The sequence below is a fragment of the Petaurus breviceps genome, unplaced genomic scaffold, assembly GCF_028583685.1.
Source record: "Petaurus breviceps papuanus isolate PSGF00001 unplaced genomic scaffold, PetGlider_PUasm1.0 175, whole genome shotgun sequence".
Lineage (NCBI taxonomy): Eukaryota > Metazoa > Chordata > Mammalia > Diprotodontia > Petauridae > Petaurus > Petaurus breviceps.
The window spans coordinates 52691429-52708665 of NW_027185764.1; the positions used below are offsets into that span (position 1 = coordinate 52691429).

Consider the following 17237-nt stretch of genomic DNA (forward strand, 5'->3'; position numbering starts at 1 on the left):
ATGTTAATGTTTTGCATTAGTATACATGTACAACCTATACTTAACTGCTTATCTTCCCAGTAAGGGTAGGTGACAAGGGAGGAAGGGAATGAATCTGGAATTTAAAGTTTTAAAATCAAATGTTTATATATATACTATTGTTAATACTATTTTACATGTAATTGGGAATTAAGATATACAGGCATTGGGGCATAGAGATCCACCATGTCCTACTGGAAAAGTTGAAAGGGGTATGGGAGAAGATATGGGAGAGAGCAGATTGGAGGAGGGGATATCCTGTGGGACTGTTATTTTGGGGCAGTGGGTAGGGGAAAAACGGGGAGAAAATTTGTAACTCAAAATCTGGCAGAAATGAATGATGTAAACCAGAAGTTAATAAAGCATTTAAAAAAAAGAAAATTTAATGTAAAAAAATTGTTCTGCTATTGCTAAATCCCTTGATGAGTTCACTTATGGATACATACAAACCACATTGTATGTATTATCTGTATCTGTATCTGTATATGAATAATACATCAATCATTTGGTATATATATGGTATATATGTATATATTTGGTATATATATATATATACACACACACACACACACACACATATATACACCAATATATACCAAAATCATGAAAAGAAAAGAAGTTTGACTTAAGCTTCAGAGCTGTATGGAGAATGCTGGAATGATAAAAAATGCACAAACTTTCCAAGACTTGATCAATTGCTTCATGCATGCATCAGTGTTGGCCTATCAAGACCTGAACAAGCTCCTTGTGTTGCATAAAGCAATGCTTCTTGAGAACTAACCAATACCAAGAGCTTAATGGTCACCAAAATTCTGTGGCATTTGCTAGTCAAAGACTTAATGACAGTAAAAATTGTCATCCCATAAACAAAATGGAGTTCTTGACATTGAGGTGGATCATCACTGAGAAGTTCAGAGACTGCATAGAACTAAATTTCATGTATGAACTGGCAACAATTCACTGACATACTGTGACCAGTGCCAAGGAGGATAATTTGCTTACTGGAAATGGGTAGCAGCATTAGCCACTATGAAGTGAGGATATACTATCAGTCAGGAAAGATTAACGTAGATGCAGATGGTTAATCTGGATTAATGTAGACAGATGGTCTGTCCAGTAGGTTATACAAAACTGAAGCTGGGGAAACTATTTATGATACTCAGAGAGGTGGGCCACTGTCAAATAAAGCTTCAGTCAAGATTTGGGGACTTCTATCACATTGTACCATCAGCATATGTTAATTTTGTTATACTAAGCCAGTCCCTTTTGCCTTAGCTCTCCTCAGGTAATTATTAGTAAGAATGGATACATAGGGGTGGCTAGGTGGCACAGTGAATAGAGCACTGGCCCTGGAGTCAGGAGGACCTGAGTTCAAATATGACCTCAGACACTCAACACTTAACAGCTGTGTGACCTTGGACAAGTCACTTAACCGCAATTGCCCTGCCTTCCCCCCTCCAAAAAACTAAAAAATAAAATAATATAAAAAGAATAAATAAATAATACAAAGAGAGAAATGATGGGGTGACTCAAGCTGTTTTCTCTGGAGGGTACTTTACTCTTAAAAGAATGGCAGACATTGGAACTAGGTAACTGAATGATAGATTTTCTTCCACACCGCTCCCAAGAAGCAGTCAGTGCAGAACTGAGTAACCTGTGCTTTTTGTGTCCTTTTTGTGTTGTGGAACACAAAGGGCTTGCCCAGGTTTTGAGAGGCCAACACTGATGCATGCATGAAGCAATTGATCAAGTCTTGAAAAGTTTGTGCACTTTTTATCATTCCAGCATTCTCCATACAGCTCTGAAGCTTAAGTCAAACTTCCTTTCTTGTCATGGTTTTAGTGTATATATATATACACATATATATACATATATATATATACATACATATATATATATATATATATATATATATATATACATACACCCAGTTGTCCAAATGGGCCCCAAGGCCTGGGGTCCTGGGTGCCTGAGGCCTACTGTGCAGAGTACTTTTGACCGTAGCATTCTTGCTTTTCTGCAGTTAGGTCACTAACTTGCTCTACATACTGAATTTCAATTTCCTTTCAGGGCTTATGGTGAGCATTCAAAAAAGATCAGCGTTAAGATTTATGAATGCAAAAAGGAGATATGCTCCGTATTCTCAAAGGACCTATTGCCACCTCATACTGCATACTTGGACAGCATAAGCACCTGCAAACCATCAGGACTCAGGTGTATTAACAAGGGATATAGTAAAAGCATAAATTACATCTAGTGATAACTAGCCATTTCTCCCAGAGTGCTCATGCATAGCCAATCAAGAACCAGAAATCTGCTACAATTAGTAAGTTGTTGTGAAAAAAAGTATTTCTTTGTATATAATTTCCCTGCCAGGATTCTATCTGACCAGCGTAGAGGCTTAGAGAGTGAACTACTTAAGAAGGCGTTGGCTTTGACAGGAATCGACAAATCTAGAACCACATGTGAGAGTAATAGTTCTTAGGGTATCCCATAGCCCAAGGGTTTCAACTGAACACAACTGCACATGCTGAGGACCCTGTGGTGTAAGCAGAAATCTGAGTGGGGTCAACATATGGCATTTCTCCTGCGTGCATACAATGCTACCTGGAATGAGGCCACATGCTTTAATCTCATGCCTGCTGATGTTTGAGTGAGAGCCATGTTTAAATTATGCTTTGAAGTTTCAAAATATGTAGCAACTAAGAGTGCATACATTTCTGAAGTTGCCCTGAAAAAGGCCTCTCTTCTGGTTATGGCCTCAGCTCAGAAAACTTCTGATAGAACCAACTGGCTGCATGATGCCTGAGTTTATTGTCAATATCTTCAGCAAAGTGATAGAGTTTGCAAAGAAATTGAGATGTGCAAGGAAGATGGTTTGTCACAGACTAATGGAGAGCCATTCTGTATGAAATAGTTGAGTAGACAACTTATCTGCAAACAAAATAGGCCCCCAAAGTGCTCGGGACTTCCAAAGACAATGCATTACTTATTGAAGCATTAAGACTTCCAATGGAGCAGGTCCAAAGTAGCAATGGAAAATGTAACAACTTTCCACTCACCATTTGCATAGAGCTTGATTGGTTCAGAAGACGATGATTCATATAAGGAACAAACTGGGTTTTGGTACTAACTGGAAAGTCAGGGAACTTACTGGAAATACTCCTCTCTGCATCTGCCACCCTTCCTGGTCTCAACTCCAAGGCACAAGATGCCCCGGGACCAGGTAGCCCCTGGTCTCTCTCCTCCATTCCGCTAGTATTCTGCCTCCTTTTATGTGTTGTCTTCCCCCCTTAGATTTGTCAAGAAACTCGGAGACACCCTATTTTCCAGAGCTAAGGCCCAGCAAGCAAGCTGTGCCCTGAGCTTGGCAAAACAACATTACGTTCAACCTCTGGATGATCTCAGCCACAACAAAATCCCAGAATTGTTTTGGATAGTTATTGTATCTCTATGACCAGCACCAGGTCTTCTCTGAGCTTGGACATGAACTTGCTGTATCCATGTTCTGGGCCTGCTATGGATCAGACTTGTCTCATCATTGCTGTTATCTCTCATTGTCAGAGCTACAACTCACTGTGTAGCCATTGGTATAAGTACTGAGATCTCCCCACACTAAAGCAGGTCCCCCCACGAGGGGCAGGGCTCTGGCACATGTGTCTTTGCTTGCAAGTCTTTTCCCTCATTTTGAAAGTAAACTTCTGTTTGATTCCTACTCTCCTGTCTCTATCTAGCCTGCTTTGTTTGGCTCCAGCCACCCACAGGTTAGAGGTTGGTTCTGTCCCATTGACAGATTGTTAACTGTCTTTCTTTTTTATTAATTGGACTCCGAGAATTTAGTAGAGTGCCTGGCACATAATAGATGTTAATAAATGTTTGTTGGATTGGTTTGTCCCAAATACAAGGAGACCTTGCTTTTAGACAACTCAAGAGGGTTGAATGTAGAGTCAGCTCCCTCACAACCGAATAATCCAGTTGTAGAGGACTCTAGGAAACAGAGACCTCCCACAGGAGACTCCAATAATCTGGGCCATCTACAAATCCAGAATTAGGAGCAAAGGCCAGTAAGTCTAGGAATGCTGGCAGCCTTTCTTTCACATGCTTAGGTTTTAATGTGTATACCAAGAGACCTGTGCTCGCCATACTGGATATTGGTCTTGGGCCACCCACAAGCTCAGGAGGTCATGGTAGAAATGCCAGGCCTATTTGGCCACTGACCAGGACTATTTATGATGCTTCAGGAAGTGACAGAGACAGACAGACAGACACAGAGACAGACATATAGACAAATACAGAGAGACAGAGGGAAACAGAAAGAGAGAGAGAGAGAGAGAGAGGAGGGAGGGAAGGAGGAAGAGAAAGGGACAGAGCCTATCTGTTGGCAACCAGAAGGATCAGACTTAGTGGGCACACTGAAATGAAAGGACCAGAAGACATCAGTGGCACTGCAGCATTGGAGACCTGAGTTGCCTCCACTCTGGTTCCCTGGCCACCCATGTACCCTGCACGTGAGTTCATATGCTCCCTATTCGTGGGTGTTTTCTACCTATGTGGATCTATGGGTCTACTTTCCCACTGATGTTATGTGTATTTGTGGGAGAGCATGCCCTACCTTAATGGCCAAAATGTTATATTGATTCTTTTCACCCTTTTCCATTATTAAATGCCTTTGCTTTGAACCAATTGTGTTTTCTGACAGACGATTAAAAGCAGACACATCAGTAAGGTTTGTGTCCTGTGGCTTTGAGTGTTTTCTGACCAAGAGAGTACCTTGAACCTAGGATGAACTTACCTGGGGAATCCATTCTTCCAGGTCAGGAGTGACCCAGGTGCTACAGGTCATTTGCTTTTGAAGGAATACAGAATTTAGTGTTGGAAGACCTTAGAGATCATTTTATAATTGAGAAAATTGCAGTTGAAACTTTATTTGAAGACAGACTCAGTCAATGAGGTTAAGTGATTTGCTCAAGGTAGATAAGAGTGTAGGACTTGAAATCAAAAAGACCTTAGTTTGAATCCTGCCTTATGCACTTACTAGCTGTGTCACCCTGTACAAGGCACTTAACCTTTATTTGCCTCAGTTTCCTTTTTTGTAAAATTGAGATAATAAGAGTACTTACCTTCCAAGATTGTTTTTTTTTAAGCAATCAGGGTTAAGTAACTTGCTCAAGGTTACACGGCAGTTATTTCTGGGTGTGGTGCTGAGTATCTGAGCCCAGATTTGATCCAGGTCATCCCAACTCTGGAGCTGGTGCTCTTACTCACTGTGCTACCTGGCCACCCCCAAGATTGTTTTGAGGACCACATGAGATAATATTTATAAATGTGACCTTTATAACACTATAAAAAACACTATACAAATGTTAGCTATTATTTCCATAGGAAAAAATGTACAAGTTGCTTATTTAATTCAATTCTCTTTATTTATTGGATGCCACTATGTTGTATGATGTATCACTAGCTGATTATTCCTTGAGGAACTCTGTCACCAACTCTTTTGTGAAGGTTATCAACAGAATCCTCTAAAGTTGAGATTTATTTCTTCTTAGGTTATACAACTCTATATTGTAGCTCATCAAAGTCTGTCAGATCTTTATTCTGTAGGATTTCAATGAGTCATTGAAAAATATCTTTCAAATAATCTCTTTCCTCATCTATGAGACAACTAGGCGGCATAATGCAAAGACCACGGGAATTGACGTCAGGCAGACTTAGGTCTGAATATTTCCTCTGGCACTTGGTAATTCTATGATTTTAGGGAGTCATTTAATCTCTCTAAGCCCCAGTTTAATAATCTTCCAGAAAGGGATGTCAATTGCATCTCCTTCATAGGTTTATTATGAGGAACAAATAAGAAAACATATGTAAAGCATTTACTCTTTTCCTCTCCTTTCTTCACAATTTAGTCCTAAACTAGTAGGGGAGAAAAGATGCCTGCATTGGTTGAGAGAGTGGATGAGATAATCCCTGAGGTCCTTTTCATCTCTAAGGTTCCATCATGGGTGATAGGGCTGGGGTCAGGCTGGGGTAGGGTCCAAATGGAGTAAAACTTCAGTTAGCAGCTACATTTCTCTAAAACCATAACTGTAAGTGACCAACTTACATGGTCCATCAAAATACCAAAGGATTAGCATATTCATGTCAGCACTTGATGGGTCCATTGGATTCTGGTTTCAGCTAGTGGTAGCCACATAAAGCAGCCAGACTCATCTGGTCATCCCTTGGTGAAGAGGTATTTTGGTCACTGTAGAGCTGAGCTAGGGCTAAACTCAGGATTTCTTTCTTTTCTTTGTAAAACCGAAGCTCTTGTCCAGCTCTTCTGGCTTCCTCCAGCTCCCTCAGGGCCATCTGCAGCTCTTGAGAGACAATTCCTGGTGAATCTTGTTCCTTCATGATCCAGTCCAGGGCCATGTGACTCCTCATCCTTTCATCTAAAGAATACTGGGAATAGTAGGAAATCACCTCCTGTGATACAAGAAACAAAACCAGAGCAAAGATAGTGAGAAACCAATGTATGCTTGGCATTTGTGTTTCCCTTCCTCCTTCCATTTTCCTCTCCTATCCCTCTTGCCCCAACCCAGAAAGGTTTTTTTCTAATATGTATGCTCCTCACTGTGCTTATATTAGTAAGACACAGAGCCTATGTGATGCTGACAAACAGCATAGTGCAGAGGAAAGAATGTTGAGTTTGGAGTTGGAGGATTTGGGTTCAAATCCTGACTCTAAATCTTGAAACCTGTTACCTTGGACAAGTTAGTTGTCCTCTCTGAGACTTGGTTTCCTCATCTGTAAAATGAGAGGGCTGAACTAGATGACTTCAAACTCAAACAATTAATACTCCTGTTATCTTACTAATAATGTGGCACAGTGGATGGAGTGGTGTGTCAGGAGTCAGGAAAATTCATCTTCCTGAATTCAAATTTGGTCTCAGATACTTACTAGCTGTGTGACCCTGGGCAAGTCACTTAACCCTATTGGCCTCAGTTTCTTCATCTATAAAATGATCTGGAGAAGGAAGTGGCAAACAATTTGTAATGTTAATGAAATAGGAAGATCTTTCCCATCCATTAATAGGCCTATGTGACCACACATTCAATCATAGATGTCTTACTGCTTTGAGCTCCAGCCCAACTGTGATACATACCTGTGTAACACAGAGTCCTTTCTGGGAGGAAGTTGCCTAAAGGGAAGCCTACTTAGTGGGAGGTTTGCTTGTAGGAAGGTTTTCACACCTTTTGGTACTAAGCTAAATTAGCTGAGTCAGGAGTGTTTCGATGCCTTCTGGCTCTTAGCCTATTAGTTGAAATCTATACATACTGGGAGGTTGGTATCTTACTTTGAGGGTTCACTTATGAGAAGGACATTTTGGTTCCCTGTACAGGACTCTGAGTAGTCGTTTGTTAAGAGCCCCCTGACTACTCAGAGGTTTGTGTACTCCTGATCCAGTGGTGTATGAAGATAGTTGTATTACTTTGTTCAGACAGTAGGAGCCCTGTCTGTTGAATCTCTGCTAATTTCTTTGCTTGTATTTTCTACTTATCTATAATTAAAATAAGATTGTTGACCCCTTTAAAAGTTGTCTTTCCTTTAGCAAAGCAGACCAAAGAACCTGTGCTAGCAGGACATCCTGGGTGTGCTAGGGTACTTGCTAATACACCACTCCAGTATCTTTGCTAAGAAAACCCCAAAATGGGGCCACCAAGAGACAAATAACAACTCTCTTATTGGTCCACCAACCACTCCTGTTTAGCATGATTCTCATTTTATTTATTTATTTATCTATTTATTTGGTTTTCAACATTCTCTTTTGTAAGATTTTGAGTTCTAAAAATTTCCCCCTTCCTCTACTATCCCCTCTTTAAGACAGTATGCAATCTGATATACGCTATACATGTATAATCATATTAAACATATTTCTACATTAGTCCATCTCTCACTCTGCTATCAAAATGATCTTCCCAAGACCAAGTTTAACCATTTAACCTCAATGAACTTCTGGGCTCCCTGTCACCTCTAGGATCAAATATAAAATCTACAGTTTGGCATTCGAGGTCCTTCATAACCTTCCACTCCCATCTCCATACCTTTCCAGTCTTCTTAGACTCCCCTCCCCTACATACTTTTCAATCCAGTGACACTGGCTTCCCTACTATTTCTCAAATAAGACATTCCATCCCCTGACTTCATGTGTTTTCACTGGTTTTCCTCCATGCCTGGAATTTTCTTTCTCTCTTTATCTCTGCCTCCTAAATTCTTTCAAGTCTCAGCTAAAATCCAGTGTTTTATCGGAAACCTTTCCTGATCCTCTTTAACTCCCATATCTTTCTTATACTAATTATTTTCTATTTATCCTACCTAAATATGACTTGTTTGTAGATGGTTATTTGCTTATTGTCTCCCCCTTAGTCTATGAGTGGGAACCGGTTGTTTTTTTTTTGCCTTTTTAAAAAATGTTTTATTCCCCATGCTTAGCACAATGCCTGGTACATAGTAATCAGGTTTAATGATAATAATAGCCTGATGAATGTTTATGGACCGACTGACTAAAGGGGAGGGCAGAGAGACCTCAGCACAAGAATGAACTATCAGAAAACTTGAAGGTTTATCTAGGAGGGTGGAAAATGCTAAATAACTTTATCATTAGTAGAGGGAGGGTGATATTTCCAATGGCTCACCTCCTAGAGAGCAGTAAGAATGAAAAGCAGTGATGACATGTTATGGTGTGTAAACACTGGGTCTCAGAAATATGATAATAGAAGCCTTATGATAGGAGTCAAGAAGACAAGAGTTGAAGCTCCACCTTGATCACATCCTTGTTCTGTGGCCATGGACAATCCTAATGCTAACTATAAATTGAGTTGTGATCTGCATCAAAGAAGGAATTTCCATACTGGGAATTCCCTAAAATGAAGAAATCATGTGTCTGGAAAAAATAATAACGTATTCCTGCTTAAAGAGTTTTGTTTGCAAAGATCTGAATATTAATCCTACCTGCCATCTCTTTTATGTAAGAATTGTCAGGAATGCCTTTTAACAGACTGTGTAGTTGTTATGAGTACACTTAAAACTGATGATGTGGGCTTAATGACTTGTTTATTTTTATTTCTATAGACACATGATATTTACTTACCACCTTAACAAAAATAAAAATAATCATGGAATTGTGTTTACATCAAGGCCAATATACTTCAAAGTCCTTTTATAAAATCGAAGAGAAGAAAAAAAAATCCAGAGCTTTTGTAAATTACTTCTTTCTCTTCTTTGATAGTCAGAGTACTAGGCTTTTTGTAGCAAACAGCACAGAGAAATATTGGATCCAAAGTCAATTTCCATTGCTAAATATTTATCACATATATGTGCCTCTGATGCCAGATATTTCATATATAGTAAGATTTAAAATGCCCACATGGAAAAAAAATGAACTTGCAAACTTACTGTCCTGAAGATATTTTACTGGACAAACTGATGCCACTCACCAAGATTTCCCTCTTTTCCCCTTCTACTGATCTCATCACTAAGATCTAATAGCGATTCTACTATAAGCCAGGCAATGTGCTAAATACTTTACAAAGATTGTCTCATTTGATCTTCACAACAACCCAGTGAGGTCTGGGGTGGTGGTGGTGGTAATAAGTATTTATGTAGAACCTGCTATGTACTACTATGTACACTATGCTAAGCACTTTTACAAGTATGATCTCATTTGATTCCAAAAACAACCCTGCAGGGTAGCTAGCATATTGTATAGCCTAAATTAAAAAAAAAATACCCTGCTATTATTGTCCTTATTTTACAGATGAGGGAGCTGAGGTAAACAGAGATTCAGTGACTTCTCTAATGTCACACAGCTAGCAAATATCTGAGACCAGGTTTAAACTCAGGCCCTTCTTGATAAGGTTAATTCTTCTACATGAACAAGTGATCACATTCCAGTCTGTCTTCTCCAGCAGATTTCCCCTTCTATTATCCCTATACCTTCACTTGTCTTCAATCTTTCCTTGTCTACTGGCTACTTCCTTATTGCCTACAAACATGCCCATATTCTCCCCCATCTTCAAAAAATCCTCAGTTGACCCATCAATTCCGATTAGCTATTGTCCCATATCTCTCTTCCCTTTTTGTAGCTAAACTCCTTGAGAAAGCCATCTACAACCAATGCTTTTATTTCTTTCCCTCTCACTCTCTCCTTAACTCTCTCTATAACCTGACTTCCAACATCATTTAACTGAAACTTCTCTCTTCCAAGTTACCAATGATCCTTCAATTGCCAAATCTAATGTTTCTCAGTTCTCATCCCTCTTGAACTCTCTTTAGCCCCTGGCAATGTCAATCATCCTCTTCTTGACATTCTGTTTTCTCTAGGTTTCATGACCCTGCTTCTCAGTCTCCTTTTCTTGATCTTAGTTCAAGAAAATCCATTAAAGGGAGTTGGGGAGGGGGGAGGGGGAAGTGTTGATTTGCCAGGGCTTGGTCCTGAGTCCTCTTTTCTTCTTCATCTAATGATTTCTCTGGATGATCTTATCAATACCTATGGATTCAATTGTCTGTATGAGTATGATTTTCAGATAAACATCTGAATGTAACCTCTCCTTCACCTCCAGAATTTCATCTTCAATTGCCTGTTGGACATCTAAAATTGTATGTCTTATTGGCATCTTAACCATAAACATGTCAAAAACTAAACTCATGGTCTTTCCCTCAAACCTTCCCCTCTTCCCACTTTCCATATTACTGTTGAAGGTACCACGATCTTCCCAATCATAGAGTCCTGTAATATCATCCTCGACTCCTCACATTCCATCGCAGTGCCCCCATATCCAATCTGTTGCCAAGTCTTGTCAATTTTGTCTTCACCAACCTTTCTCACACATACCCCTTTGTCTCCTCTGATCCTGCCACCACCTTGATACAGGCTTCCATCACCTGGTGCCTGGACTATTGAAATAGCTTTCTGGGCAACCTGGCTCAAGTCTTTCCCTACTCCAATTCATCTTCCACTCGACTGTCAAAGTGATCTTCCTAAATAGTAGGTCTACCCATGTGACCCCCTTTTCTCTTTTCCTCTTGCCCCATTCAATAAACTCCAGTGACTCCTATCAGATCCAGGATAAAAAAAAAATCTCTTTTTGGTGTTCAAAGTCCTTCATAATCTGCCCCACTTCGACCTTTGCAGTCTCCTTACCCCTCACTCCTTCCCAATGCTTTGCAATTCAGTGACACTGGCTCTTTAAACAAGCTATTTCATCTTCCAACTGCAGGCATTCTCACTGTGCCCTATGCCTGAGAGCTCTCGCTTCTCCACTCTGCCTCCTGGCTTATCTGGCTTCCTTCAAGTCACAGCTGAAGTCCTACCTTCAAAGAAGCCTCACTGATCCCTCCTTAATGCTAATACCACCCCTCTGTTGATGATCTCTGTTTATCTTACATATATCCTGTTTGTACACAGCTGTTTACCTTTTCTCCCCCATTAGACTGAGAGCTCCTTGGGAGCAGGAGCTAACATTTATTTACCTTTCTCTGTATCCCTAGTGCTCAGTACAGAGCCTGGCACACAGGAGGTGCTTAATAAATGCTTGTTGACTGTTTGAAGATGAGAAAGATGAAAATGAAACTTAGTAAATTGTGGGAGAAAAAGAGCTAAATGCACACTGAGGATTTTGCCTTTCTATGGAGTAGTGTCAAAATGGGCAAAGGATAAGTATAAGGATGGGTAGTTCAAAGGGGCTACTAGATGCAGAGGTGGGGAACATGTGGCTCTCTAGGTCCTCAAGTTCACAGAACGGGAGATTCAGTCAAAAGGCCACATTTGAGGACCTAGAGGGCCACATGTGGCCTCAAAGCCGCAGGTTCCCCATCCCTAAGGTTTTTAAGAAAATCTGGGATGACTACTTGTCTCCTTATTACTACTGAGGCTATATCTCTGTGATAATAGACCCCTCCTGGCAAAATGTCCTGATAGACGGGTTCATCTCCCCGACTCATGCCAAGTCAGCCAACTCTATCCACCTCCCTTAGGTGGGCACATCTTACCTGTCGGGAACACTTGGTTTCCCTAAGGGCTTTCAGGTTTCCATTCCAGTGGAGTAGCTGGAAAACAATCATCAGCTCCTGCAGAGACAGAAGTGTCTGTTACTGATGGACTCTCAAGAAGTCTGAGAGGTAGGAAGAGATTCTCCAACCACTTGTTGGCAGAGATTGAGAACACTCTTTCCTCGGTTCCCTGGAGGTCTCCGTGGTATAAGGAGAATGAAGCTGCCAACCCCCCCCCCCAAAAAAAAACCCAACAACTCCAAACCAAGGTACTTTCCAAACCCCAAAGACCTCAGATATCTGAAATGAGCATCCAATACAACATACTGATACTTGCAGCAACAGCAGAGTTCTAAATAAATTTCAAAGGAAGTAAATAGTCACAAAAGTAAATTTAACAGGGAAACCATGATTCTTATTGTATTATGACTTCACCCTTGTCCACTTTCAACGTCTGATTGCATAATACTGCTCTCAGAATGTCAGCCACAGTACAATAGTGCCAGGGATATTTATGTAGTTCTTTAAGCTTTATGAAGCTCTTTCTCCACAATATTTCCCATAGGAAAGGTGGTACAAGTATTGGACACATAGATGTGAGACTGTGAGGCAGCAGCTGATTCAATACTGCAGTTAAATTCAGGAAGAATTGGGTTCAAATCCTGTGGCAGACATTTAGTATCTGTGACCCTGGACATATCATATGGACTTACTCTCCATTTTTCATCAGCATCTTGCTTGGTTTGGACTCCAGGAACATGATGCCCCAACCCAGGATAAACCGATCCACCTGAAATCTCATAGTGCTGGTCAATTCCCATTTGAATATTCAACAACTTCTCAGTTTCCTCCCCCTGTCATTGGTGGGCTAGAGGGTGGAGCACCAAACTCCTCCCAAAGTTTTCCTTTACAGAGGGCTGGGATCGAAGCTTTTGCTAATTCTCCACTTTCCATCATCAGCTCTGCTTGGTTTGGACTTTAGAAACATTACCTCTCCCCTTCCTCCCAACTTGCCACTTCCTTTCTTTATTAGATTGTAAACTCCCTTAGGGCAGAGACTTGTCTGTTTTTCTTATTTGTATCCTCAGCACATGGTAGGTGCTTAATAAATGTTTATTACATGGAGCTGACCTTTCTGAGCCTTATTCTTCTCATCTGTAAAATGGAGATAAAACAGCACTTGACTTATGGAGGTGTTCTGAGGACCAAATGCATGGAAAACACTGTGTAAATCTAAGTGTACAATGTAAATGTAAATCACGTTTTATGGCTTAGGATCCTGGGGCTCAGAGGGGTTGAATAAATTTCCATTTTTGGAAGGGAGACTTTAAAGGGGCATTTTGTCCTACCAAAGCTAACACTTGTTTTTATAGTCAACAAGCAATAAGTATAATGGGATCTTTGCTAGATCTTTCAGTTAATTATGTGTCTGAAAAGAGGTGAGATAAAGGAAGAGTGTAACTGTTCCTTGCTGTTGATAAATATACAGATTATATGCATGTACCGTGTTTCCCCGATAATAAGACCTATCCCGAAAATAAGCCCTCCCCGTACTGTGTAAGATTCCTCTAAAATAGGCCCTCCCCCAAAAATAAGCCCTATTGAGATTGCTACTGTAGTGAAGGTGATCCCCTGCACTACACGCTACATTACGGTACCCTCTGTATGCACCGTGTCCTCCCCCCAGTGAAACTCATGCCGTGCTCCGAGCTGCATCCAATCAGAGCTGCAGCAGTGAGCGCGTCATCCTGTTCTTCCCCAGTGATTTGCTTATTGAATAAAGGTACATTTTTTTGTTCACATTTACCTGTTTATTAAAATTGCTGTCAATGTTCATTAAAATAAGCCCTCCCCTGAAAATAAGCCCTCTGGTGTTTTTCTGTCCAAAAAAATTAATAAGACAGTGTCTTATTATCGGGGAAACATGGTATGTATAGATAAATATACAGCTATGCAGATGTTCTTGTTCATTTGTTTCAGTTGTGTCTGACTCTTTGTGACTCCATCTGGAATTTTCTTGGCAAAGACACTGGAGTGGTTTGCCATTTCCTTCTCCAGCTTATTTTACAGATGAGGAACTTAGACAAACAGTGTCAAGTGACTTACCTAGGGTCACACTGCTAGTAAGTGTCTGAGGCCAGTCTTCCTGACTCCAGACCTAGCACCCTATCTACTGTGCCACCCCATATATAGATTTTTCTCAAGAAAATATTATAAGGGACAACTAGATGGTGCAGTGAATAGAGCACTGGCCCTGGAGTCAGGAGGACCTAAGTTTAAATCCCACCTTAGACACTTGATACTTACCAGTTGTGTGGCCTTGGGCAAGTCATTTGATCCCAATTGCCTTGCCTTTTCCCCTTCCCCTCCAAAAAAAAAAAAAAAACCCAAACTGGGAAAATAGGTATGTGATGGTATTCCCTTGTCATCTTAAGGCAATAATAAGGTCTGAGGTTCTCATTTCTCTCTCCACTCAAATCCTTTGATATTACCTCCTCTTTGAGGATCAATCGCATGAAAATTCTATCACCCCCAGCATAGATTTCCTCTTTGGTTTTTTTTTTAGTGTCATTTCCTGTTTCTCATGTAGCAGGTACATTGAGGACTCTGATATTAGCATCCAAAATGCTGTGAATCCTCTATAATTGATGAAGAAATAGCTTATTTAAAAAAAAAAACATAGATTTTTCTTTTCTGTTTTGCACATTTTTTGTCTCCTTCCTGTATTATCCTTCAAAAGTCCATGAATAGCATTGTCTGGGGAGGGGAGGGAAGACTGGATGGTGGAGTAGAGGCAGAAACTCAGATGAACTCTCCCAAAATTACTCTCCGAACAACTTTAAAATAACACTACAAATCAAATTCTGGAGTTGCAGAGTCAACAAAGGGTTGGGGTGAGGCATTTTGTCCAGAACAAGAGAACTTAGGAGGTCAGAAAGAGGGGTGTGTGACAGGATGGGGCCAGCATGGGGCACTGTGGCAACAGCAGTGGTATTGGCTGGCATCTTGGAGAAGCTCTAAAATTAGCAGCACCTCAGAAGGAGCTGCAACAGTGGTGGTGGCAGCTTCAGGAGCTCTCAGCTCAGACATGGCAAAGGGATTGGACAATTAGTCAGAAAGATACTACAGGGAACCCTGTACTGGCACTTGACATAGGACAAGGTGCTTTTTTGGCAACTCCATTGCCTATCCACAGTTCTGGGGCACCGTTCCAAGGCAGAAAGGAGTGTTAGTACTTGCAGCTTCAAGGAAGCTAAAAAAACTGGAAAGCAGTTTGGTAGAAATTAGGTATAGAGCAACATCTCACATCGTATGCCAAGATAAGGTCAAAATGGATATATGATTTAAGCATACAGGGTGAACTCATAAGCAAATTAGAGGAGCATAGAAAAATGGACCTGTAATATCTATTAAGAGTTTATGACCAAACAGAAGGAACAGTCAGAAACAGACATATGCTTGCCCAGGAAAGTAATCCTAACCTTGGGGGTTGCCTTGTAAATGGCCCCAAGCTTAAGATTTTAGAATTCAGACTATCTAAGGAGAGATGGAAATTTCATGACTCCATGTTCTCATGTAATTCTAAGCAGCATCCCACATAGATAGCAAAGCCAGTGTGTGGCTTGTACAGAGCAGATTCCAGGAAAGGGTGTGGCTTGTGCTGTGAAATTTAGATTATTGCTGAATAGTTAAGCGTTATAGCTAATCACTGGAAACAGTACAAATGGGTCAAATCCACTTAGATTTGATTGTTTAGGGCTCTGTGGTAGATCTTATAAGAGTTTATGCTCTTTCATCTTCTGTGCTACAACCTGGACTTAATATCCCAGTAAGGAGGAGAGAGATGAGGGAGATGAGCCAGCCTAGTGACAGGATGTTTTTACCTAGCACTGGGTCTCTTTGGTGCTGGGTGATGCCCGGCATGAGAGTTTCCAGGGGATGTTGACCAACTCTGTGTTTTCCTCATTGCCATGGATTCTGGAGATCTCCTCATTGGAGTAAGCATGAATAAGTCCTCATCTTTGCTTTAGACTGATCACATTCTTAGTTTAGTTTGTATCCCTGGACCTTTTGTAACCAATTTTATAAAAAGCTGCTCTCATTGCTGGGTGTATCTTTGGTTACTGAGGAAACATTGACCTCCTTTTATTGGTAATTGCTAGCCTTGCCAATAAATTTATTATGTTTGGAATTTTGTGCCTCAGTTTCTCTTTATTGCAGATCTTTTATCGTGACAGTGCAACAGCCTCAGAATATGTATGCCTTCTGTGAAGAGGCCAAAACACAAGTTGATACAAGTCTGGGGGGGTTGTATAGTACTATAGGAAGGAGAGGGAGCTAGCAGATTGTCAAAAGTTTGCCCCAAAGGCAGCCTTAAATGTAGGTCCCTTCTATAGGGAACTGAAGAGTTATTTGAAGAACTTATATTTCTCTGCCTGTTAGTGGCCACATTCCTGTGAATCTTGTATAGCTTCTGTATTTTTTTTTAAAAGCAATCGGGGTTAAGTAACTTGCTCAAGGTTACAAGGCCACTTATTTCTGGGTGTGGTGCTAAGTATGTGAGCCTGGATTTGATCCCCAGGTCATCCCGATGCTGGAGCCGGTGCTCTTACTCGCTGTGCTACCTGGCCGCCCCAGCTTCTGCATTTCTTGTGGGGCAACATTAATGCTTCCCTATCCATGTACATTGCTACCTTGAGTGCCTAATTAGTTTCTAGAACCCAGATACCCATATTTAAGGAGAGCTAGCATGAGCCAAATGTTGCAGATTTTTTTCTGCAATAACTCCAGGTAAGAACAGTGAGACAAAAAAAAAAAGAAAATGGTGGTGTCTGTCCCCAGGATCAGACCTGAACCATGTGAGCCTCAAGTTTTGGGGGGATAGGGAGAGTCCTGGATTACACCTCTCTGTGTACATGTTCTAGTCCTCTCGGAGAAATGTCAAGTCTCATGAGGACAAGGATGGTTACAAACTGTTTCATTTTATTTTTTCATCCCCAATGCCTAGCACCATGCCTTGCACAGAAAAGAAACCTAATAAATGCTTTTCAAATTGAGCTTTTAAAAGTATGTCCTCTTCCTGAAAAAATATTGTCACTGGAAAAGAAACACACATAGTGTGAGGGTGGCATCTGTTCTACTTCATGGAATTTTCTGTGTAGCACACTGTTCATGTGGTACACTACAGG

At 40.8% G+C, this 17237-nt stretch overlaps 1 protein-coding gene across 3 annotated transcripts in view; it reads right to left on the reverse strand.

The window, feature by feature from the left end:
• Positions 1 to 5419: 5419 nt before the first annotated feature.
• LIX1 (limb and CNS expressed 1) overlaps positions 5420 to 17237 on the reverse strand; it is a 66743-nt gene continuing 54925 nt past the window's right edge. For all 3 annotated transcript variants that reach the window (XM_069085157.1, XM_069085159.1, XM_069085158.1), the window contains 2 exons: positions 12049 to 12126; positions 5420 to 6483 (listed from right to left, as the gene is read on the reverse strand). In XM_069085157.1, coding sequence (XP_068941258.1) covers positions 6196 to 6483; positions 12049 to 12126 — 366 coding nt within the window. In that variant the 3' untranslated portion in view covers positions 5420 to 6195. The remainder of the gene's footprint in view (positions 6484 to 12048; positions 12127 to 17237) is intronic.